Source organism: Bos javanicus, chromosome 12, assembly GCF_032452875.1.
Source record: "Bos javanicus breed banteng chromosome 12, ARS-OSU_banteng_1.0, whole genome shotgun sequence".
NCBI lineage: Eukaryota > Metazoa > Chordata > Mammalia > Artiodactyla > Bovidae > Bos > Bos javanicus.
In genome coordinates this window covers 19,021,302-19,043,912 of record NC_083879.1, presented here as the reverse complement: position 1 = coordinate 19,043,912, position 22,611 = coordinate 19,021,302, and the positions used below count along the sequence as shown (strand labels likewise).

Genomic DNA, 22,611 nt, shown 5'->3' with positions numbered 1-22,611 from the left:
ACTTTATTTTGCGGGGGGGGCGGGGGGGGGCCTCCAAAATCATTGCAGATTACATTGAAAGAAGCTTGCTCCTTGGAAGAAAAGCTATGACTAACCTAGACAGCATTTTAAAAAGCAGAAACATTACTTTGCCAACAAAGGTCCATCTAGTCAAGGCTATGATTTTTCCAGTGGTCATGTATGGATGTGAGAGTTGGACTATAAAGAAAGCTGAGTGCCAAAGAATTGATGCTTTTGAACTGTGGGGTGGGAGAAGACTCTTGAGAGCCCCTTGGACTGCAAGGAGATCAAAGCAATCAATCCTAAAGGAAATCAGTCCTGAATATTCACTGGAAGGACTGATGCTGAAGCTGAAACTCCAATACTTTGGCCACATGATGTGAAGAACTGACTCCTTGGAAAAGACCCTGATGCTGGAAAAGATTGAAGGCAGGAGGAGAAGGGGATGATAGAGCATGAGATGGTTGGATGGTGTCACCGACTCAATGGACATGAGTTTGAGCAAGCTGCATGAGTTGGTGATGGACAGGGAGGCCTGGCGTGCTGCAGTCCATGGGGATGCAAACAGTCGGACATGACTGAGCGACTGAACTGAACTGGATTTGATCCCTGGGTCAGAAAGATCCCCTGGAGAAGGAAATGGCAACCCACTCCAATGTTCTTGCCTGGGAAATCCCATGGACAGAGGAGCCTGGTGGGCTATACTCTGTGGGGCCACAAAGAGTTGGACACGACTGAGTGACTGATCATACACACGCTCATGTATGAGTTAGACTTTTTCCTACCAGGATGCATTTACATTTACAAATCCAAGCCTCTTTACCCAGTAGATGTATGATTAGTACAACCCATAATACACATTTGGTGGGTAGCAAAGGTGAGAAAGACACATTTTTCACCATCCTGCTCCCCATCATCCAGCTTCTCTTCCTCTTTTTACCTGGTTCTGCAGCTGAAGACCTCAGCACTGTTCCCAGTGACACTCGCAAAGAGCATCTGACTTTGTACAGTATCTGGTATAGAAAGTCTCCTTTAAACTCTCCCCTTTTCGGGACTTCCCTTGCTGTCCAGTGGTTAAGACTTTGCCTTTTAATGCAGGTGGTGCCGGTTCGATCCCTGGGTCAGAGAACTAGTTCCCACATGCTGCAACTAAATACCCCGCATGCTGCACAGAAAGACCTGGCACAGCAAAGAAAGGCATTAAAAAAAAAGCTCTTCCCTTTCAAAATGATTGTTACCTGCTCATTTACAGATGCCCCAGCCCACTCGTAAGGTCTCTTTCTTGTTCATTATTAATCCACCCACACAAACTGCATGAGCCACGATTCCTGCCTAAAATCCTTTACAGTTGACTATCTCACCAATATTTGACTTACAACGTGGTAAAACCAAGCATTGGTCAGACATTGAAAGGCACTAGTAAAAGGCAGAGAAGGCATATCAAGAATGCAAGAATTGTTCAAATCATTATTGAAGATGTCCTTTTTGAATGCTAGATTCTAGGCAGAGGTATTGCTTAGATGGTCTTGTATCACTCTATTCAAGGAATGAACTCCTTAAATATTGCTTGCTCTTTTCTTCAACCGAAGAACATGGTTCTGGAGAATTCCCCCATGTGCTGGTGGGTTTTCCTTTGGGAAATTAGATCTGTGGTAGCAGTGTGTCCTGTTTTGATGTAAAAATGTTTATATCAATGTTTATATTCTGTAGTATTTTGCACATTGATATTTCATAATTTTAGAAAACAAGAGAGGTTAGATTATTGTAAGTGTATTTACTCACAGTACTGTGTAAGTAATGGACTGAAAACTAGGCTATTTTCTGATTCCAAAGTATTTGCTACCTGCTGCTTATTGTTAATCATATTCTAAATTTTTTGAACTATCTTGAGGTGCTTAGATTCCCGGTGTCAATAAAAAGTAATTAATAGAGAAATTCCTTTCACTCAGGTGACACAGCTTAGGAATCTATTTCTTATCTTCTTCAGAGGCCTGGTATTTAATTACTAGCAGGAAAGATTATAATTCAGAAGAAGCTTGGTGGAATTTTGGATTTGGGGATGGCTCTGATCAATTTTATTAAAATATAAAGTTTTTATTTTTAAAGCTCTCATTATTTCTACATATGGTACATGGTTTCACTGTGTGCTATTAAGCCTGTAACATGAAATTTAAAGAAACAGAAATATGAATCTTTTTCCATTTACTTAGTACAGTATTTCTTTATAATGCTTTGTATTATTATGAAATGCAACACTTTTACTATCAGTAGTAATGAATAGACTAATATCTAATGACTAAAAGACTCAGTGTTTTTGGCCAAGTGGTCTAACACAATTGCTTCCTTCTGAAAAGCAGTGAAATTATAGATTGATAGAATTTATATGTAGGCATCCCCATGTAATAAAAATTGAAGTGACTTTATCTGAACTTAACTCAAAATATCACTGCAATAAATATTTATTGAATGTGTGTGTGCAAAAATTTTAAATTTTTAAATGAAATTTCTCTGTGGTCAAAAGACCTTTTGATATGTGTAGGAGTATATGATGCTGCTGCTGCTGCTGCTGCTGAGTCACTTCTCGTGTCCGACTGTATGCGACCCCATAGACAGCAGCCCACCAGGCTCCTCTGTCCCTGGGATTCTCCAGGCAAGAACACTGGAGTGGGTTGCCATTTCCTTCTCCAATGCGTGAAAGTGAAGTCGCTCAGTCATGCCTGACTCTTAGCGACCCCATGGACTGCAGCCTACCAGGCTCTTCCATCCATGGGATTTTCCAGGCAAGAGTACTGGAGTGGGGTGCCATTGCCTTCTCCGGAGTATATTATATATGTGTATATGTTATACATATTATATTAAAAAAATATGTATCTACATAGAATTTATAGTTACACAGAAGCTATATATACATAAGTGTGTGTGTGTGTGTGTGTGTGTGTCTGTGTGTGTGTGCGCTCAGTGGCTTCAGCTGTGTCTGACTCTTTGCGACCCCATAGACCGTAGCCCGCCAGGCTCCTCTGTCCATGGAATTTTCCAGCAAGAATACTGGAGTGGGTTGCCATTCCCTCTCCAGAGTATCTTCCCAACCCAGGGATGGAACCTGCATCTCCTGCACTGCAGGCAGATTCTTCACCACTGAGACACCAGGGAAACCCATATGTGTGGGAATATATGCAGATAAATATATATGTATGTATCTGTATGTATATCTTCAGAAGCTTCTTGCCAGTTTTACAACCTAGCATAATTTTTTTGAGAGTCTGGGAGCCATCCCCCTGGAATGTGAACATCTAGGAAGATAGCACTCCTGCCTCTCCATCACCGGAGAATTTAACCTTGGTCCTGCTCTTCAAGCTGTAACCATTTGCTTGTCAGAGCGATTAGAAAAGATTTATTATCCTCTTCATTAGTTGGATAAAAGCAGCTAGGTAAAACAAATGGCTACTTCCATGGCCGGGTGAATTCAGAGTGGACTAGGAAAGAGTGCTGTCAAGCCTTCTTATAGGGGAAAGAAAGGAAAGTGAAGTTGCTCAGTCGTGTCTGACTCTTTGCGACCCTGTGGACTGTATGTAGCCCACCATGCTCCTCTGTCCATGGGATTTTCCAGGCAAGAATACTGGAGCGGGCTGCCATTTCCTACTCCAGGGGAATCTTCCCAACCCAAGGATCGAACTCAGGTCTCCTAAATTGCAGGCAGACTCTTTACTGTCTGAGCCACCAGGGAAGGTCTCTTACAGGGGAGTGACCAGTTATCTTTCGTCTTGAGAGTTTATGTATGTACTGGATTATAACTGTTTGCCTGTATAAATGAGACAGGATTGTATGTCTTTTAATGTCTTCTGTGTAGAGTGCCTATAGCGTCATGCCCTGGATACACATATTCAGTGATGAAACTGCTTTCTTTCTTTTCTACACTTTGTGGAGAGGATTCTTTGTGGTTTGGACTTTATTTCCCCAACAGTATCCACACACCTCACACAGGTTGCCAAGGCTACTAACGTGAGCAGGATTTGACACATGCCCTTGTGAAGCTTGTATTCTAGATAAGTTTACCAGTAACTCTGTTCTGCAAAGCCGAGTAAGTACAACTAGGAAAAAGCAAAGAGCACAAAGGCAGGAGAGGAGATTCAGCTGAGGAGAAAAGTTGAGGTCGAGCTATAGAAATAGCAGGTAGAATGGTGGTTATAAGGTGAGGGGCAGGGGGATGGGAGATGTGGGGCAAAGGGTACACGCTCTGGTTATAAGATGGATGAATTCTGAAGATCTAATGTACAGCATGATGGCTGTAGTTATTAATACTGTATTGTAGGACTTCCCTTGTGGTCCAGTGGTTAGGACCCCAAGTTTTCAATGCAAGGGGTGCAGGTTCCATCCCTGGTGAGTAACTGTGATCTCACATGCCACGCTTGCAGCCAAAAAAAAAAAAAAAAATCATAGTAATATTGTAGTGTATGCTTGAAAGTTGCTGAGAGTGGATCTTAACTAGTCTCACCACAAAAAGAGGAAAGGGTAACTACATGAGGTGATGGATGTGTTAACTCAATTGATTGTGGAAAATATTTCACAGTATGTACTCGTATCAAATCTTCATGATGTACACTTTAAATGTATACAGTTTTGTCAATTACACCTTGCTAAAGCTGGGGGGAAATTGGAGCAAGGGGAGTTATGCCACAGAAGCAGAAGAATGAAAAAAAATAAGTGAGGTGGTAGAGGGAGGGATGCAGTAGCAATGAGTCCAGTCACAGTGGGGTTTGTTTTGGATTTTTAAAAAATATTTTTGTTTATTTGGCTGCACTGAGTCTTAGTTTTGCTGTGCCTATGGTGAAAATAAAAGTTCAGCTATTTCCTGCCAGAGGGTCTTCAACTATTCTCGCTTTTGGCATTTGTTTTGAAGTGTCTTAGTCTATTTGGAGAAGGCAATGGCTCTCCACTCCAGTGCTCTTGCCTGGAAAATCCCATGGACGGGGAGCCTGGTAGGCTGCAGTCCATGGGGTCACTAAGAGTCAGACACAACTGAGCGACTTCACTGTCACTTTTCACTTTCATGCATTGGAGAAGGAAATGGCAACCCACTCCAGTGCTCTTGCCTGGAGAATCCCAGGGATGGGGGAGCCTAATGGGCTGCCATCTATGGGGTCGCAGAGTTGGACACAACTGAAGCGACTTAGCAGCAGCAGCAGCAGTCTATGTGGGCTGCTGTAACAAAAATACCATAGACTGGGTGACTTAATGCACATTTATTTCTCACAGTGTGGATGCTAGGAAGTCTGAGATCAAGGGGCCAGCAGCAAGAAAGCTCCCAGGGTCTCTTGTGCAGGAGCACCAAACCCATGCATGGCGGCTCTACCTCATGTCCTGTTGGCCTGCCCAAGGCCCCACCTCCTAATACCATTGCACTGGGGATTATGATTCCAACATACAGATTTACAGGGACAAAAACCTGCAGTTCATAACACGGAGTAGTGCTGCATTTTAGGAATTATTGTCCCCAGAAAGTGTTCTGTTTTACTTTTTGATAAAAACTTGCTATACATATTAAATTTCATACGGACTCAGGGTCAATGAATTTTTTTTTTTCTGGCTCTATATTAGGTTTTGTCATAAGATTTAGGGAGAAGGTAAGAGTCACTTAATATAGTCTGTTTTTCCGGTAAACTACCAAAGTATATTTATTCAGATAAGGGAGGTATCATTGTTGAGTCAGTTTTATTATTCTTTCCTATCTCAGTGCCTAAGGAGCAATACATTAGTGAGAATCACATTAAAGCAAGGGATAAAAATTATAAACTAATTTCTGGCTAAGTCTTGATGAAAGCTGCAGAGAGAGCTTTTGTTTTGTCTGCACTGGGTCTTCGTTGCTGCGTTTCTCTAGCTGTGGCGAGTGGGAGCTGCTCTCTAGTTGGGTAGGCGGCCTTCTCATTGCGGTGTCTTCTCTTGATGCAGAGCACAGGCTCTAAGCTGTGAGGACGTAGTTGCCCCTGCGTATGTGGGATCTTCCCCGACCACGGATGGACCTGGTGTCCCCTGCTTTGCAAGGTGGATCCTTAACCACTGGACCACTAGGGAAGCCTGAAAGAGCTTTTTTTTTAAGCTGCAACAATGAATGGCATTAAAGAAAAACAAAAGACTCAGAAATGCATTAAGCACTAACTTGAGCAGGACGGTATGAAAAGTTTAAAAATAACAAGGATAACTACAGCCTCCATGCCTGTGCTTTAAGATGCACTTTAGGACTCTGATTTTTTTTTTTTCTCGTCAACATTCATAACTTACATTTTGTTTTCTGGTGAGAAAGGAGTGGGATGTATTTTGAATAAAAGGACTCTCAGATTCTACTTTGATTTTGTGTTTTTCTGTAGCTGCTAGGTGAACTGATCCTGGACCGGCACAACTTTGCCATCATGACCAAGTACATCAGCAAGCCAGAGAACCTCAAACTGACGATGAACCTCCTCCGGGATAAAAGCCCCAACATCCAGTTTGAAGCCTTTCACGTCTTTAAGGTAAACAGCACCCTGCAGAAATAATGTGGACATTCCTTTTCCAGTTTCAAATGGCAAAATCCCTATTTTGGATCTTCCTTTTGACTCGAGAGAACATGAACTAAGCAGTCCGTAGGTTTTGCGTGACTTTAGGTGAAATTCTAGAGTTATTTGAGTGGATGCCTATTTGTTTCAAAAAGATTTGCTGACGAATCTGTATCTCGAAATACTTGCATCTTTTTCAGTAAGAAAATAGGTGGATACTGTTTCCCAGGAGTTACTAAGATAATTAGTGATTGAGCTAAAACCCAAACCCTGAGTGTCAGAATTTGAATGTTTCATTTCCGCCTTAAATGTTCCTTTGAACTTTAAATGAAACCGAAAGAAACACAGTGTACTACTCATTCCTTGCTTAGAAATATTTTAATGCATTTTAAAAGAACACTAGTCTATATAATACCTGCTTTTTCGAATATTTTTTCTGTGGTGTAAGAGTAATAAAATCATCTTCTAGAAACTTTAAGCAGTAGATTTGTTTAAAAGTAGAGTAGGAGCTTCCCTGGTGGTCCAGTGGTTAAGAATCCACCTGCCAATGCAGGGGCCGTGGGTTCAATCCCAGGTCGGGAAGATCTCACATGCCGTGGAGCAGCTAAGCCTGTGCGCCAGCCAGGACGCCCTAGAGCTCGCGCTCCACAAAAGGAGAAGCCCCTGCAGTGAGAAGGCCGTGCACCGCAGCTAGAGAGTAGCCCCAGCTCACTGCGACTTGCGAAAGCCCATGCGCAGCAGTGAAGACCCAGCACACCCCAAAATAAATAAATAAAATCTTTTTAAAAGAGTGAAAAGAAAGTGACGTCACTCAGTCATGTCCGACTCTTTGTGACCCCATGGACTGTATGTAACCTACCAGGCTCCTCCGTCCATGGGATTCTCCAAGGGAGAGTACTGGAGTGGGTTGCCATTTCCTTTTCCAGAAGATCTTCCCAACCCAGGGATTGAACCTGGATCTCCCACATTGTAGGCAGATGCTTTACCATCTGAGTCACCAGGGAAGTCAAATCTTTTTAAAAATAAAGTAAAAAAAATAAAAGTAGGGTAGGTGAGAGAAATCTAATCTATAATGCACTAACCGTGACTTAACTCTTGTAAAGATTTTAGTAAATTTTATTTTCCTGTGCACGTATGTAAACGTTTTTTTCTGCAGCTGAATTCACATTGTACACAGTATTGATACACTAATTTTATCACTTAATACTATACCATATGTGAACACTAATTCATTGTTGTTATATATAGCTTTTTAAAAGAGTCAGTAGTTTTACTGGTATCATAGTTTTTCACTGAGTATATGTAGTTTACTTAAATATTCCCATGTTGTTTATAGTTAGGCTATTTTCAATTTGAGGCTACAATGAGCATTTTATGTTTTGAGCTAATTTGTTTCCAATTTAAGGGTTATTTTCTTAGGATCAGTATCTAGAATAGAATTAAGGGTTGAGAGAGTTTCAACCTCTTTTTCTTTTTAAAATCTTTGTAAGGTATATTCTGTGATTGAATTTATATATATAAGTCAGAGACACAGCAATTTTTAAGGTGTGTAACTGTTGCTTTGAAAGGTAAAAAAAAAAAATTTAGTTCATTTTTCAAGCCACCAGATCTTTATTGTGCAAAAAACCACTAGAACCATTCAAATCCCATATTAATTTGTAAATTCTATTTAATTGCATTCAGAATCCTAGCAAGTCTTTTTCTGGAACTTGACTAGCTGATTCTAAAATTTGTATGATAGAGCAATGGCCTGGGATTATCTGTGACAATTTTCAAAGAAAACAAGTTAGAGAAATCCATCCTACTATATATTAAGACTTCCTCTGGATTTATCATAAATGGAAATAATACTGTATTGGCATGGAGACAGGTAAATAGAGCAACAAAACAGAGTAAAGCCCAGAAGTGAGCCTGTGCAAATATGAAAATTTGATATTTGGTAGTGGAGAAATTATAAATCATTAAAGAAGGGGTTACTGTTTCTTAGTTCAGTTCAGTTGCTCAGTCATGTTGACTCTTTGTGACCCCACGGACTGCAGCACGCCAGGCTTCCCTGTCTATCACCAACTCCTAGAGCTTACTCAAACTCATGTCTGTTGAGTCAGTGATGCCATCCAACCATCTCATCTTCTGTCGTCCCCTTCTCCTGTCTTCAGTCTTTCCCAGAATCAGGGTTTTTTCAAACGAGTCAGTTCTTCACATCAGGTGGCCAAAGTATTGGAGTTTTAGCTTGAGCATCAGTCCTTCCAGTGAATATTCAGGACTGATTTCCTTTTTTTTTTTTTTATTTTATTTTATTTTGATTTCCTTTATGATTGACTGGGTTGATCTTTTTTCAGTCCAAGGGACTCTCAAGAGTCTTTTCCAACACCAAGTTCAAAAGCATAAATTCTTCGGTGCTCAGCTTTCTTTATAGTCCAACTCTTAGATCCATACATGACTACTGGAAAAACCAGAGCTTTGATTAGATGGACCTTTGTTGGCAGAGTAATATCTCTGCTTTTTAATATGCTGTCTAGGTTGGTCATAGCTTTTCTTCCAAGGAACAAGCATCTTTTAATGTCATGGCTGCACTCACCATCTGCAGTGATTTTGGAGCCCCCCAAAAATAGTCTGTCACTGTTTCCATTGTTTCCCCATGAACTGATGGGACCAGATGCCATGATCTTAGTTTTCTGAATGTTGAGTTTTAAGCCTACTTTTTCACTCTCCTCTTTCACTTTCATCAAGAGGCTCTTTAGTTCTTCTTTGCTTTCTGCCATAAGGATGGTATAATTTGCATATCTGAAGTTATTGATATTTCTCCCAGCAATCTTGATCCCAACTTGTGCTTCATCCAGCCCGGCATTTCGCATGATGAACTCTGCATCTAAGTTAAATAAGCAGGGTGACAAGATGCAGCCTTGACGTACTCCTTTCCCAATTTGGAACCAGTCTGTTGTTCCATGTCCAGTTCTAACTGTTGCTTCTTAACCTGTATACAGATTTCTCAGGTCTTAACCTGTATACAGATTTCTCAGGAGGCAGGTCAAGTTGTCTGGTATTCCCATCTCTTTCAGAATTTTCCACAGTTTGTTGTGATCCACACAGTCAAAGGCTTTGGCATAGTCAATAAAGCAGAAGTAGGTGTTTTTCTGGAACTCCTTTGCTTTTATGATGATCCAGTGGATGTTGGCAATTTGATCTCTGGTTCCTCTGCCTTTTGTAAATCCAGCTTGAACATCTGGAAGTTCACAGTTCATGTACTGCTGAAGCCTGGCTTGGAGAATTGAGCATTACTTTACTAGTGTGTGAGATGAGTGCATCTGTGCTGTAGTTTGAACATTCTTTGGCATTGCCCTTCTTTGGGATTGGAATGAAAACTGACCTTTTCCAGTCTTGTGGCCATTGCTGAGTTTTCCAAATTTGCTGGCATATTAAGTGCAGCACTTTCACAGCATCATCTTTTAGGAGTTGAAACAGCTCAACTGGAATTCTATCACATCCACTAGCTTTGTTCATAGTGATGCTTCCTAAGGCCCACTTGACTTCACACTCCAGGATATCGCGCTCTAGGTGAGTGATCACACTATCGTGGTTATCTGAGTCATGAAGACCTTTTTTTTATAGTTCTTCTGTGTATGGTTCTTAGGATAAGGGATTATTAATATAGAAAACTCCCATCCACTATATTCAGAAATAAATTATCAGTAGAGAGCTACACTTGAAAAGCAAAACATCTTTTAACTTTTAAAAGAAAAAATAAACCTTTTATGATGTTGGGGAAGGAAGAATTTTTAAAAAGAATTTGAAATCACAAAGCATAAAAGGAAATAATATTTGACATTTAAATTTAACACCTATTTGAAAAGACATCATAAACAAAATGAGAGAACAGGACAGAATGTGACACATAGAGTTGACAAATCATTTAGAAAAAAGCAAACAGTTAAATAGAAAAATGGGCAAAGGATACAAGTTGTTAACTTACAAATGAGGAAACCTGTTTTTGTTGTTTGTTGTTTAGTCAATCAGTCGTGTTCGACACTGTGACCCCATGGCCCGTAGCCTGCCAGGCTCCTCTGTTCGTGGGATTTCCCAGGGAAGAACACTGGAGTGGGTTGCCCTTTCCTTCTCCAGGGGAAACCTGATTGGCCAACAAATAAACGGGAAACCTGATTGGCCAACAAATAAGTAAAGATGCTCATCTCAGTGGCAATCATGGAAATGGCCATTAAAATATCAATGAGATGTCACGTTACATTTTTCATATTGCCAAAAATGTTTAGGTCTGACAATATCAAATTGTGGTAAGGCTGGGGGAACAGTAGGTCTGTACACTGTAAATTAGTGTTAATACAAGCACTTGGGAGAGCAGTTTAGCAAAATAAAGTACTGAAAGTGTCCATACTCTTCATTCCTAAAATCTCATTTCCTGGACAGTCTTGCTCACAGGCATAAGGAATTCTGTACCAAAATGTTTATTGCACATTGTTTAGCATGAAAATGAAAAAAAAATGGGTATCTGCAGAAATTTAGGACAATAAATTGTGATATATTTATATAATAGCATATAGAATGGGTTAAAATTAATAGAGTTATATGGGATCAATGTAGATAAGTCTCAGAAACATTGAGTGGAATTAAGAAAGTATTAAAAGGATTTTATTTATTTAAAGTTTAAAAACATGAAAAACTATACTATGTATAGATTCATACATATGTAGTTAGTGTCTAAAAACCTGTATGGAAATGATAAATACCAAATTCAGGATAGCAGTCACCTCACCGGAGGGAGAATGACATCAAGAAAGAGAATGACATCAAGAAGTGTCTAATGGCCTGGAATTTTATCTGTAATGTTTTATTTTATTCAGATTCTGAAGGCACATATGGCAAAAATGATAGAGCTGACGGTGGGAACTTGAAATCTGCAGTGTTACTGCTGTGCTCTTCTCTGTGTTTGTATTATTTCATAAGGAATAAGCACAGATTGGATGGAATAAAAATAGGCTCTTGTAGGACAGGAAAACACCTGCACAGTGTAAAATGACAGACCCTCTTAAGATCCTTCCTTTCTGACTGAGCAATTACAGAGGCTTGCCGTTGTTCTGTCATCCCAGCTCCCACAGAGTTTTACTATGCCATCGTAGATGAAAACATGCTTCATATAATTTTGTTCCAAAATGCAGTATTATAGAAGTATTCAGTGGGTGGCAAAATAGAAATAACCTACTTCCATCCTGTGAGATCAGAATTTGGATCGTCTCATTATTGGACAGAGTAGGCACATTTAAAAATAGTCGGCCACTTGTTTACTTGCATACATATAAACTGGACGTGCCCCGGACCCTGACTTTCCTCCTCCCACTGAAGTGCACAGTGAATTGTTTACTTGCCAAAAATAATATTTTGTTATTTAGAAGAAGAAAGTTATTTTTCAGTTTTTTCGCAGTTCTTTATTAATAGTCTCTTTCCCCAAGTACCTCCCATAAGATACAGAAAATGTGGTCTAAAAATGTCTTCACCAGATTATTAATGGCCAGTTTTTACTAGCTTGCTTGAATCGTCCAAGGACTCGAATGAGATGCCATTTCACATTTTCTCTGCTATTGACGAACAAGGTTGTATGATGGGAAAGGACTGGCTGGAACGCAAGAGACCTGGGTGTTTGTTGTGGCCCAGTTGCCATCAGTGACTTTGGGCAAATCCATTCGGATCTGTTTCTTCACTTGCAAAATGTTAAATTAAAAAAGCTGAAGTTGGGGACTTGCCTGGTGGTCCAGGGGCTCAGACTGCAGGTTCCCAGTGCCCTGGGCCTGGGTTCGATCCCTGGTCGGGGAACTAGATCCCATATGCTGCAACCAAGAGTTCACACGCCACAACTCAAGAACTAAAGGTCCCACGTGCCACAACAAAAATCAAAGATACCACACGCGGCAACTAAGACCCAGCACAACCAAATAAATAAATAAAAATTTTAAAATGTTTAAAAGTTACAGTTAGATTAAAATGAAAAAACTCTGGGAAAGGTGGAAGGGAGGCTCAAGAGTGTGTGGATGGATGGATATATTTATACATAGAGCTGATTCATGAACAGCAGAAATAACAAAATATTGTAAAACAATTATACTCCAAGAAAAAATAAATAAACATGCATTTTTTTTTTAAGTGTAATTCCAGGATACTAGGTTCAGGAGAAGGCAATGGCACCCCACTCCAGTACTCTGGCCTGGAAAATCCCATGGACGGAGGAGCCTGGAAGGCTGCAGTCCATGGGGTCGCTGAGGGTCGGACACAACTGAGCGACTTCACTTTGACTTTTCACTTTCATGCATTGGAGAAGGAAATGGCAACCCACTCCAGTGTTCTTGCCTGGAGAATCCCAGGGACCGGGGAGCCTGGTGGGCTGCCGTCTATGGGCTCGCACAGAGTCGGACACGACTGAAGCGACTTAGCAGCAGGTTCAGGAGACCTTTGTCTCTATGATCCTGCCTCTTCCAGACATGCATCCAATATGAATTTAGGAATCCACTATGAGCTGGTATCTCTTTCCTTTCCCTGTTAGCTTCCTTAATAGCAAAGGACCAGACTGCCACTTTCTACTAAGCCATGTAAAGGAAGGGGGTGGTCAGTGCCTATTGGCTCACCACTCTCAGAGCTGCTGGAATTTGAGCATATGTGGTGCGTGAGTGAGAAGTCGCTTCAGTCGTGTCCGACTCTTTGCAACCCTATGGACTGTAGTCTCAGGCTCCTCTGTCCATGGGATTCTCCAGGCAAGAATACAGGGGATCTTGTGGACCCAGGGATTGAACCCCTGTCTCCTGCTTTCCTGCATTGGCAGGTGGGTTCCTTACCAGTAGCACCAGCTGGGAAGCCCAGTTTTGTCTCAATTATTGCATCTAGCCATATGCACAGAAAAAATGGGCTTTCCGGGTGGCTCAGCAGTAGAGAATCTGCCTGTCAATACAGGGGACATGGGTTCGATCCCTGTGTTGGGGAGATACTCTGGAGGAATAAGTGGCAACCCACTCCAGTATTCTTGCTTGGAGAATCCCGTGGACAGAAGAGCCTGGTGGGCTACAGTCCGTGGAGTCACAAAGAGCTGGACACGACTGAGCAACTGAGCACACAGCAAGCACTAGTCTCGTTGTGGTTTCCATTTGTGTTTCCTAGTGACCTAATGATGTTGAACTTTTTTTTCACATGCATATTGATAATTTATATATTTTCTTTGGGGAAATGTCCACTCAAGTCCTTTGCCCCTTTTTAAAAAACTTTGTGTGTATTTTTGTTGTTGCATTGGAAGAATTCTTTATATATTCTGGATAATAGACACTGGTCATATATACGATTTGTAAATATTTTCTAACATTCTTTACATTGTCTTTTCACTTTCTTGATGTATCCTTTGATGCACAAATGTTTTAAATTTTAATGAAGTTCGCTTTACCCATTTTTTTCTTTTCTTGCTCCTGCTTTTGATGTAGCTATGAAACCACTGTTAAATCCAAGGTCATGAAGATGTACCCATGTATTTTCCTCTAAAAGTTTTATTAGCTCTTATATTTAGGTTTTTGATAAATTTTGAGTTAATTTTTGTTTATGGTGTGAAATAAGGGTCCAACTTAATTTTTTTTTTTTTTTTGGCATGTGGATTTCCAGCTGTCCCATGTTGAGTGTTTGCTTTTTTTAAATTATTATGAAAAGATGTTGGAGTTTGTCAAATACTTTTTCTGGATGAGTTAAAATGATCATATGGTTTTCTTTCAGTGTAATCATGTGTCATATTGACTTCCTAGAGCTGCTTTAACGAAGTACCATAGGCTAAGTGTCCTAAAACAACAGAAAGTCATTGTCTCTGCATTCTGTCGACTAAAAGTCCAAAATCAAGGTGTCAACAAGCTTGTTTCCTTTGGGAGCTTTCAGGGAAAATCTGTGCCTCTCTCCAAGCTTCTGGTGATTGCCAGAAGTCCTTGGCACTCCTTGCCTTAGGATGCATAACCCCAGTCTCTGTCTCCATCTTTTTTGTTTTTCTTTTTAATGAAAGTTTATTCATTGTGTCTGAAGTAAAGCTGATTTTGCAGCATTTCTGCCTCCATCTTCACATGGCATTTTCCTCTGCATCTGTGTGTTTCTGTGTCCAAAATTTCCTCTTCCTCTAAGAATACTGGTATTAATAGTGGGGTTCAGGCCCAGCCTAGCCCAGTATGAACTCATCTTAATTTGATTACATCTCTGCTTCCAAATAAGGTCACATTCACAGGTACCAAGGGTTGGGGCTTGAACATTCATCTTTTGAGAGGATGCAGGTCAGTCCAGTACATGTGGTGGATTACATTGATTGATTTCATTACATTGAGCCACGCTTGTATTTCTGGGATAAATCCCACTTGGTTATAGTGTATAATCCTTTTAATATTATTCTGGACTTCATTTGCTTGTCTTTTGTTGAGGATTTTTGTATCTTCATTCATAAAAGAGACTGGTCTGTAGTTTTCTAGTGGTAGTTTTGTCTGGCTTTGGTAACAGAGTAATGCTAACTTCATATAACGAGTTAGGAATTATTCCCTTCTCTTTTATTTTCTGGAACAATTTGAAGTAGATTGGTGTTGATTTTTCTTTTAAAATGTGTAGAATTTACTGTGAAATCATCTGGTTCTGTCTGGACTTTTGTTGAGAGGTTTTTGGTTCCTGATTCAACCTCCTTATAAAAATAAAAGATCATAAGAGAATACTACAAATAATTGCACATCAATAAATGAGGTGACCTAGATGAAATGGACAAAGGCCAAGGAACATACAATCCACCAAAGAAGAAAGAGAAAATCTGATTCGTGGACTCTCATGTCACCTACACCGTGTTTTCTTCTAAAAGGGAGTAAAATCGCGGGCTTTCTGTGTTCAATAAACCAAGTAACGAATGAGACGCGGGAGGGACCGTGTTCCCAGGTGTGTGTCCCTTGACCTAGGTGTGTTTCTCATGTCTCAGGTGTTTGTGGCCAGTCCTCACAAAACACAGCCTATTGTGGAGATTCTTCTGAAAAACCAACCCAAACTCATCGAGTTTCTGAGCAACTTCCAAAAAGAAAGGACCGACGATGAGCAGTTCACCGATGAGAAGAACTACCTGATTAAACAGATTCGTGACCTGAAGAAGGTGGCCCCTTGAAGTCCCACCAAGTTTCCTGCCACTGTCACCGCCTCGTTTATTCAGTTCGTGTGACAAGTGTCATTCCAAAAAGTAGCCATTCTTGGGAAGGCTATGGAGGTGCCTGTTTTTCCTCAATCTGTCATTCAGGGTAGGTGGAATATAATCATTTGAATGAAAAAAAATTAATTTAGAATAATATATTCATTTTAACCTGTGATTATTTATATGAAATCAGAGCCATCGTATTGGGAAATTGATGAAAGCAACTTTAACCCTTTCTTAGTGAAAGGCAGCAAGGCTGTGGGCTTGCAGATGAGCCCTCAGTCACCACAAGCCACCAAGTACTGGGAACTCAAAGGGTGGATGTCACCCAGTCCTCCAAGAGGATTAAATTCTCAGAGGAGAACTGGGAGTTGGGGCAAGATGCACAAAACTGTTTTGCCCATCTGCAGTTGGACCCACAAATTTCTTAAGGCACTAAGAAAATAAGATCCAGTATTTTCAGCCATTCCACATTCTATTCCCTACCCACATCTTTTAACCATAATCATTCATTCTTAACTTCCTAGGAAACTGATATCCTCCTTTATGCTTATGACCTCACATTCCATCTCAATGAGTCTCCTCTGCACACCTGACTCATGGTACACACACACAGACACACACACACCCTACTCTGACCAGGTTAGTATGGAACCAACTAGGTATAGGCAGGACGGTCTAACAAGGATCACAGGCATGGAGGGCCCACCAGGCAGGACCTGCTCACTTAAAACTTATAACAGACGGTTAAGAACCACAGCACTAGCAGAAGTAATTGCTGTTTCACAGACTTCTATAGGGTTAGTGAATATTTGGAATATTTCATTCATACTTCTTTTTTTTTTTTTTTCCATACTTCTTAATTTGGGAAAGAAGTTTTATGGTGAAAATGTTTTTCAGAGTAAGAATCATTGCATCGAGATGCCTACTGTGTGTAAAACCACAGGTCCAGAGGGTCACACAGGGCTTTAGACCACTTATACATAAGGGAACACTGCAGTTGGAAGGACAAATGATTACATGCATGAAACATCCTCAAAGGACTAAAAAAAAATTTCACTCTAATTTCTGATCTGTCATTGTCATTTCACATCAGATTCTTCACTGAAAAGGTTTCTGTAAAAATGTTGGTCTCAAATACTCTCTTGCATACTAGGATGATCTAGGAATTAATTTGTGTTTTTTTAAAATAAAGGTCACGGTTTGTTTTCAGACATCAGGTGGACAAAATGGAATTTTAAAGCTATATTTACAAGACATTAAAAGTATAATTGTTAGTCTGTATTTTTTTTTTAATGATTCTGTTTCCAGATCATGAATTAGTGCCTTCCATAGGAATCTTCACTTTTTACAATGTAGGGTACTGTGTTCTTGAACCAGATATTTCTCCAGCCAGAGAGGGGAAGATCCCTCTCCAGGATCCATGCTCTTGTAGATTTAGCATCTGAAGCATCACCTGGCGTGGTTTGATCCTTCTTGGCTACGTTTATCCCCGCCCCCAGCCCCAGCGTTGAATTTTGAGGCAGTTGCTCTTGGGTCTGCGGGAGCTTCTTGTAGCAGTACTGACGAGTGCTGGGCCATCTGATGGCCTTCCATCTTGCATCGCTGAGGTCAGATTATTTTTATAACATTCCCTGACAGTCCAGAGTCTCTTCGAATCTGACTTTTCTGGTTTTGTTTGTTTAAAAGAGATGAGTGTAAATATTAAAAAAAAAAAAAAAAAAGAAGGCCCAGCACTATTGGAAATGTATTTCTTTGCTTAAATACTGTCCCACACGTCATGGGACATGTACTTTCAAGTGGAAAGCAAAGCCGTGTTAGAATTCTTTTTTTGATAAGTAAAACATATTGTATTTCCTCTGAGCTTGAATTAGCTCTTTCCTAGCAAACCCCTGTAATAAATGAAGTAGCTGGGGTTTTGCTGTGATACAAATTTGTAAATTATTAACGTGAGAAAGAGGGAGCCAAAAACTCACGGTTAAAGTACGTTTGCATAAAAGTCACTGTAAATATTGTGAGATTTGAGTTTCGAAAAGGTCATATTTAATAAGCCATTTCAAAAGCACACATTTAAATAAAGACTGACTAAATGAGAAGGTGCCACATGCTCCTTGGTCGGTTTCATCTCTCTCTGCGTGTCCCGCCCCTGTGTTCTTGTCGCCGCTCCAAACAAGGAAAGCACCAGGCTGCCCGGAGGCCCCACGTCCCCAGCTGTCCCATTCCCCGCTGTCCCGCCCCGTGAGGCTCTCTGCCCTTGACCGAGGGCTGCCTGTCAGGCAGCAGGCATTTCACAGCTGCTCCACTACAGCCAGAGTCATCCCCATTTTACATTTGAGGAAACCAGGCGCTGAGGAGTTTATCCCAGACAACGAGGACCAGAGCTGAGGAACAGAGCCACGGTGGCCAGAGGCCAAACTCCTGCTCTTACTCTTACCAGGGCTGTGAACGAAGGGCAGTCCTGGGGGTCTGCACTCATGCTATGCCCTCCCCGACTGCTGCCGGGTAGGCTTCCAGGGGTGAAGGTTCTAGAATGAAGCCAGGATGGATTGAGATCATATTGTGTTTGGATGGGGCTCTGGCTCAAGCCAGGCGTTTGCCCAAATGTTAGGATTATTATCGTGGGAGGAAAGGCCAAGAGGCACGCGGTCCTTGAGCAACCGTTCTGACTGCCAGCCTCTGTGGCTGCCCGTCTTTGGAGGGCTCTGGGGAGCAGTACCTACTGGAGGCGGGTGGGCAGCGAGCTTCCCAGTGCCTCTGTCAGCAACCGCACTAGCTGGTCCGTGTGACACACAGCTGCTCTGAGCCACAGTGCGATCTGGAAACAACATACGACCTGAAAGTGACTGGAATCATGTGAAGGAAAATGAAGTTCAAAAATCACTAGGATTTTTAAAATATGAAATGATAGTTATTTTAAAATAACTTGACGGGTCTTTCTAGTCTTAGAGGCACTTAAGATCTATATCTTTTACTTGTTTTTTTCTGTGTTATCCAAAAGAATATTGTATGTATGGATGAATCACCACCATCTTTTCATGCCTGTTCTTTCAGGAACGTTTTGGCTATTTTAATGAGGGCCCATAATGGAGAAGGCAATGGCACCCCACTCCAGTACTCTGGCCTGGAAAATCCCATGGACAGAGGAGCCTGGTAGGCTGCAGTCCATGGGGTCGCTAAGAGTCGGACACGACTGAGCGACTTCACTTTCACTTTTCACTTTCATGCATTGGAGAAGGAAATAGCAACCCACTCCAGTGTTCTAGCCTGGAGAATCCCAGGGACAGGGGAGCCTGGTGGGCTGCCATCTATGGGGTCGCACAGAGTCGGACACAACTGAAGCAACTTAGCAGCAGCATACTTAGATAAAGCCCGAAACAAAGAGAGACCTGGAAAAGCTAGACTTAGTCTTCCTAAGAAGACTGAAAAGACAGAAGAGGGCTGTGAACAAGGATGTGATTGTGTATTTTGGGTGTTTTTTTTTTTTTTAATAATTTTACATATTTTTGGCTGTTCTGCGTCTTCGTCGCTGCGAGCAGGATTTCCCTAGTTGCCGCGAGCGGGGGCTACTCTAGATGCAGTGCGTGGGCTTCTCACTGCCGGGGCTTCCCTTGTGGACTACCACAGGCTCAACAGTTGGGGCACTCGGCCTAGTTGGTCTGTGGCATGTGGGATCTTCCCAGACCAGGGATCAACTGCATTGGCAGGCTGATTCTTTACCGCCCTGAGCCACTAGGGAAGCTCGTGATTTTATTTTTGACGTACAGAAAGTGCTGTTATGGGGCTTCCTTGGCAGTCCAGTGGTTAAGACTGTGCTTCAGTGCAGGGGGCGTGATTTTGACCCCTGGTTGGGGAACTAAGATCCCATATGCCATTTGGGGTGGCCAAAAAATTAAAAAATTAAAATACTAAAAAAAATTATTTTAAAAAGAAAGTGTTATTATATGACTACCTAATTAAAGCAAAGTACAGCAAAATGAGCAGCCTGGCCAGCGCTAAGCCTCTTCAGACACTCCTTTGTATCAGTCCCAGAGTTGACGGAGGAAAGCACTGACTCACAGAAAGGGTGAGTAACTTCACCCGATCAAACGGCTGCAGCAGAGCCAGGATTGAGGGCCAGGTCTGACCCCAGAGTCTAGGCTGCACGCCTGGGCCGCCTCCCTCCAAGCCTGCTCTTCAGCTCCACCCCCAGGACAGACACATCCTTCATCATGGCCCCCAGGGAAAAGAGGAAATCCTGCTGAAGGAGAACTCAGCAGGAAGATTTCAAAAGCTAGCTTCATTTCAGGGGGTAGCTTTGTTCCACGTGGTTGTCTGATGTTGGAAGAAGACATTAGACCTACATGTGGGACAAGAGATTCCATCTTGAACTTCTGGATCCTTTTGAGCAATCTCTTGACTCTGAAAAACGAAAGTGAAAGTGTCAGTTGCTCAGTCGTGTCTGACTCTTTGCGACCCACCAGGCTCCTCTGTCTATGGGATTCTCCAGGCAAGAATACTGGCATAGGTTGCCATGCCCTCCTCCAGGGGATCTTCCGACCCAGAGATCAAACCCGTGTCTCCTGTGTTGGGAGGTGGGTTCTTTACCACTGGCACCACCTGGAAGCCTGTGGTCAACTGCAGGATGGCGCAATTCACTGTAGAGCTCCCCTGGCGGAGCCCAGATTTGCAGCAGCTGAAGGAAAGGGTGCCCGGCTGGGGCTGGACCCTGACGACAGGCCCGGCCAGGAAGCCTGAGCTATCATGGCTCCAACTGCCCAGTGAAAGGGTGGCTGCCACCTCACTTCCATTTGCAACGCTGCCAACTTTCTTTTGAGCCCAACCAGGCAGGAGAGGAGACCCTGGAAGCCTGTTGCACTCAGTTAAATGGACATGTTCCAGACTCCCCGTGTAGGTGCTGTACTGGGGGCTGTGTTCTCACATCCTCTTAGCATCTTACCCCTTGAGGACCTCTGGCTGGTTTTGCCTCTTAAATGACACAACAGGGTTGTGTGGAGTTGCTGGAACTACACAGACAGCAGGGATAACCACACCTGGACGGTATCCCAGCTCCACAACAAGGATTCGATCTTGAGAATCACTCACCTTCATTTTCCTACCCGTAACACGGAGGGGAAAGAGCAGCTGCTTCACAGAGAGTCAGCGAGATTAAATCTGTGATGTGCCAATCCAGGGTCACTCCCATGTTGACTCCCGCAGCTAGCCCTCGGGTTCACGGCCAGTGGGAGAGGGAGTCACGCTCCAGTGTGGAGTCCGGGTGGAAGGGGCCACGGGCAGGAAACACATGTGGCCAGAGATGACAGGTGTGTGCCCTGAGCACTGAGCGTGTGGACACAGGGAGGGATCTCGGAGGGGAGCCTTCAGTGGCACCTCAAGGGTTTAGGGCCATCATGGAGGCAGCTGGCATTTCAGCAGGAAGTGACCTGCATCCTGCCTGTCAGAGCAGTGTCGGTCTGGAGGGCAGTGGCCTGGCCTGGGGAGTGCTGAGCGAAGGGGTGCAAGACAAGGAGGAGCCTCTAAGAGCAACTATGGCCGATCTGAGCCTTCTCTGGGTTGACCTGATTCCAGGTGCTTCACAGATACTAAACTCAAACCTTAGAACTTCCTGTGGGGCAAGAGCTCTTATGATCCAGACTTTACAAATGCGGGAACGGGCCTTGTCCAATAAGCACGTGGTGGGGCAAGGTTCAAACCCAGGGGCCAGAGGCAGGAGCCTTGGAACCTGTGAGATAACTTAGGACTTGACATTGACTGGGCTTAGTTCCACATCCCTTCTCAAAGATCAGGGCGTTAAGAGCACGTGAAACTTGGCTAAAAGGATTCCTGGGAGGTGGCCTCTCAGGGGACAAATAAGAGACTGCTGTTTGAGGTGACAGCGAAGAGGAGATTCAACTTGCTAGTCCAGGTCCAGGTGCTTCTTTCCAGAAAAATATCTCCTCTAAAAAGTCACAGTCACCTGGCCCAGTGTGCCCAGTGCATAGAGATGCCATGTGAAGGACCCCACGACGCCCAGGTCAACTGGCAAACTGCAGCTTTTATGGAAGATGACAAATGACCATCTAGCATCATACGCCTTCAGGTTGGTTTGTTTGCGCTTTGGGACATGCCCACGTGACACAGAACACTTGGATAAACATATAAAAAAACTCCCCGTGAACCAGAGACGCAGGTGTTCGATGTCAAGAAGACAACACGGTCGGATGACTGGCAGCTTCTCTTTCTTCCTGCTTCTCATCCAGTCAGTTCAGTTCAGTCGCTCAGTCATGTCTGACTCTTTTCGACCCCATGGACTGCAGCACGCCAGGCCTCCCCGTCCATCTCCAACTCTCGGAGCTTGCTCAAGCTCATGTCCATTGAGTCCAGATGCCATCCAACTATCTCATCTGCTTCTCATCCAAGGATCTGCTGTATTTAAACCGCACTTACCTTGCTTCAGTGCCCTTCCCCGCCCCCCACCAGCTCACTGGTTTCTATAAAAATAAAAGGAGATCTGGACTCACTGATCATCTGCTGAGAATCACATCAAGTTACATCAGCTCTGATTCGATGACTTGACTCAGTAAAACTTAACAAAGACCATAGAGCATTCAGAGTCAGTGCCTCTGGCTGAACAATGGTGGACCATTTCATACCAAAGGAATGTATCTACCAGGCCTTCTCAGGCCCATTAGACAATATAAAGGATGGGAAAGAGGAGAATTCCAGTCTTGAGCCCACTATTAAACACGGTTCTGCTGCTAACATTACAGAAAAGCTGCCAGCACTTGAATCCAATTATCCATTTGCTTCTGTTACTGTTACCCTGATAGCTCAGTTTCTCTGCTAGCTCAGCTGGTAAAAAATCTGCCTCCTAATGCGGGAGACCTCAGTTCGATTCCTGGGTCAGGAAGATCCACTGGCAAAGAATAG

At 42.6% G+C, this 22,611-nt stretch overlaps 1 protein-coding gene across 4 annotated transcripts in view; it reads left to right on the top strand.

Annotated features, from left to right (window-relative positions):
* Positions 1–17,805, top strand: part of CAB39L (calcium binding protein 39 like) — an 83,975-nt gene extending 66,170 nt beyond the window's left edge. For all 4 annotated transcript variants that reach the window (XM_061434642.1, XM_061434644.1, XM_061434641.1 and 1 more), the window contains 2 exons: positions 6,363–6,506; positions 15,502–17,805. In XM_061434642.1, coding sequence (XP_061290626.1) covers positions 6,363–6,506; positions 15,502–15,681 — 324 coding nt within the window. In that variant the 3' untranslated portion in view covers positions 15,682–17,805. The remainder of the gene's footprint in view (positions 1–6,362; positions 6,507–15,501) is intronic.
* Positions 17,806–22,611: the final 4,806 nt, after the last annotated feature.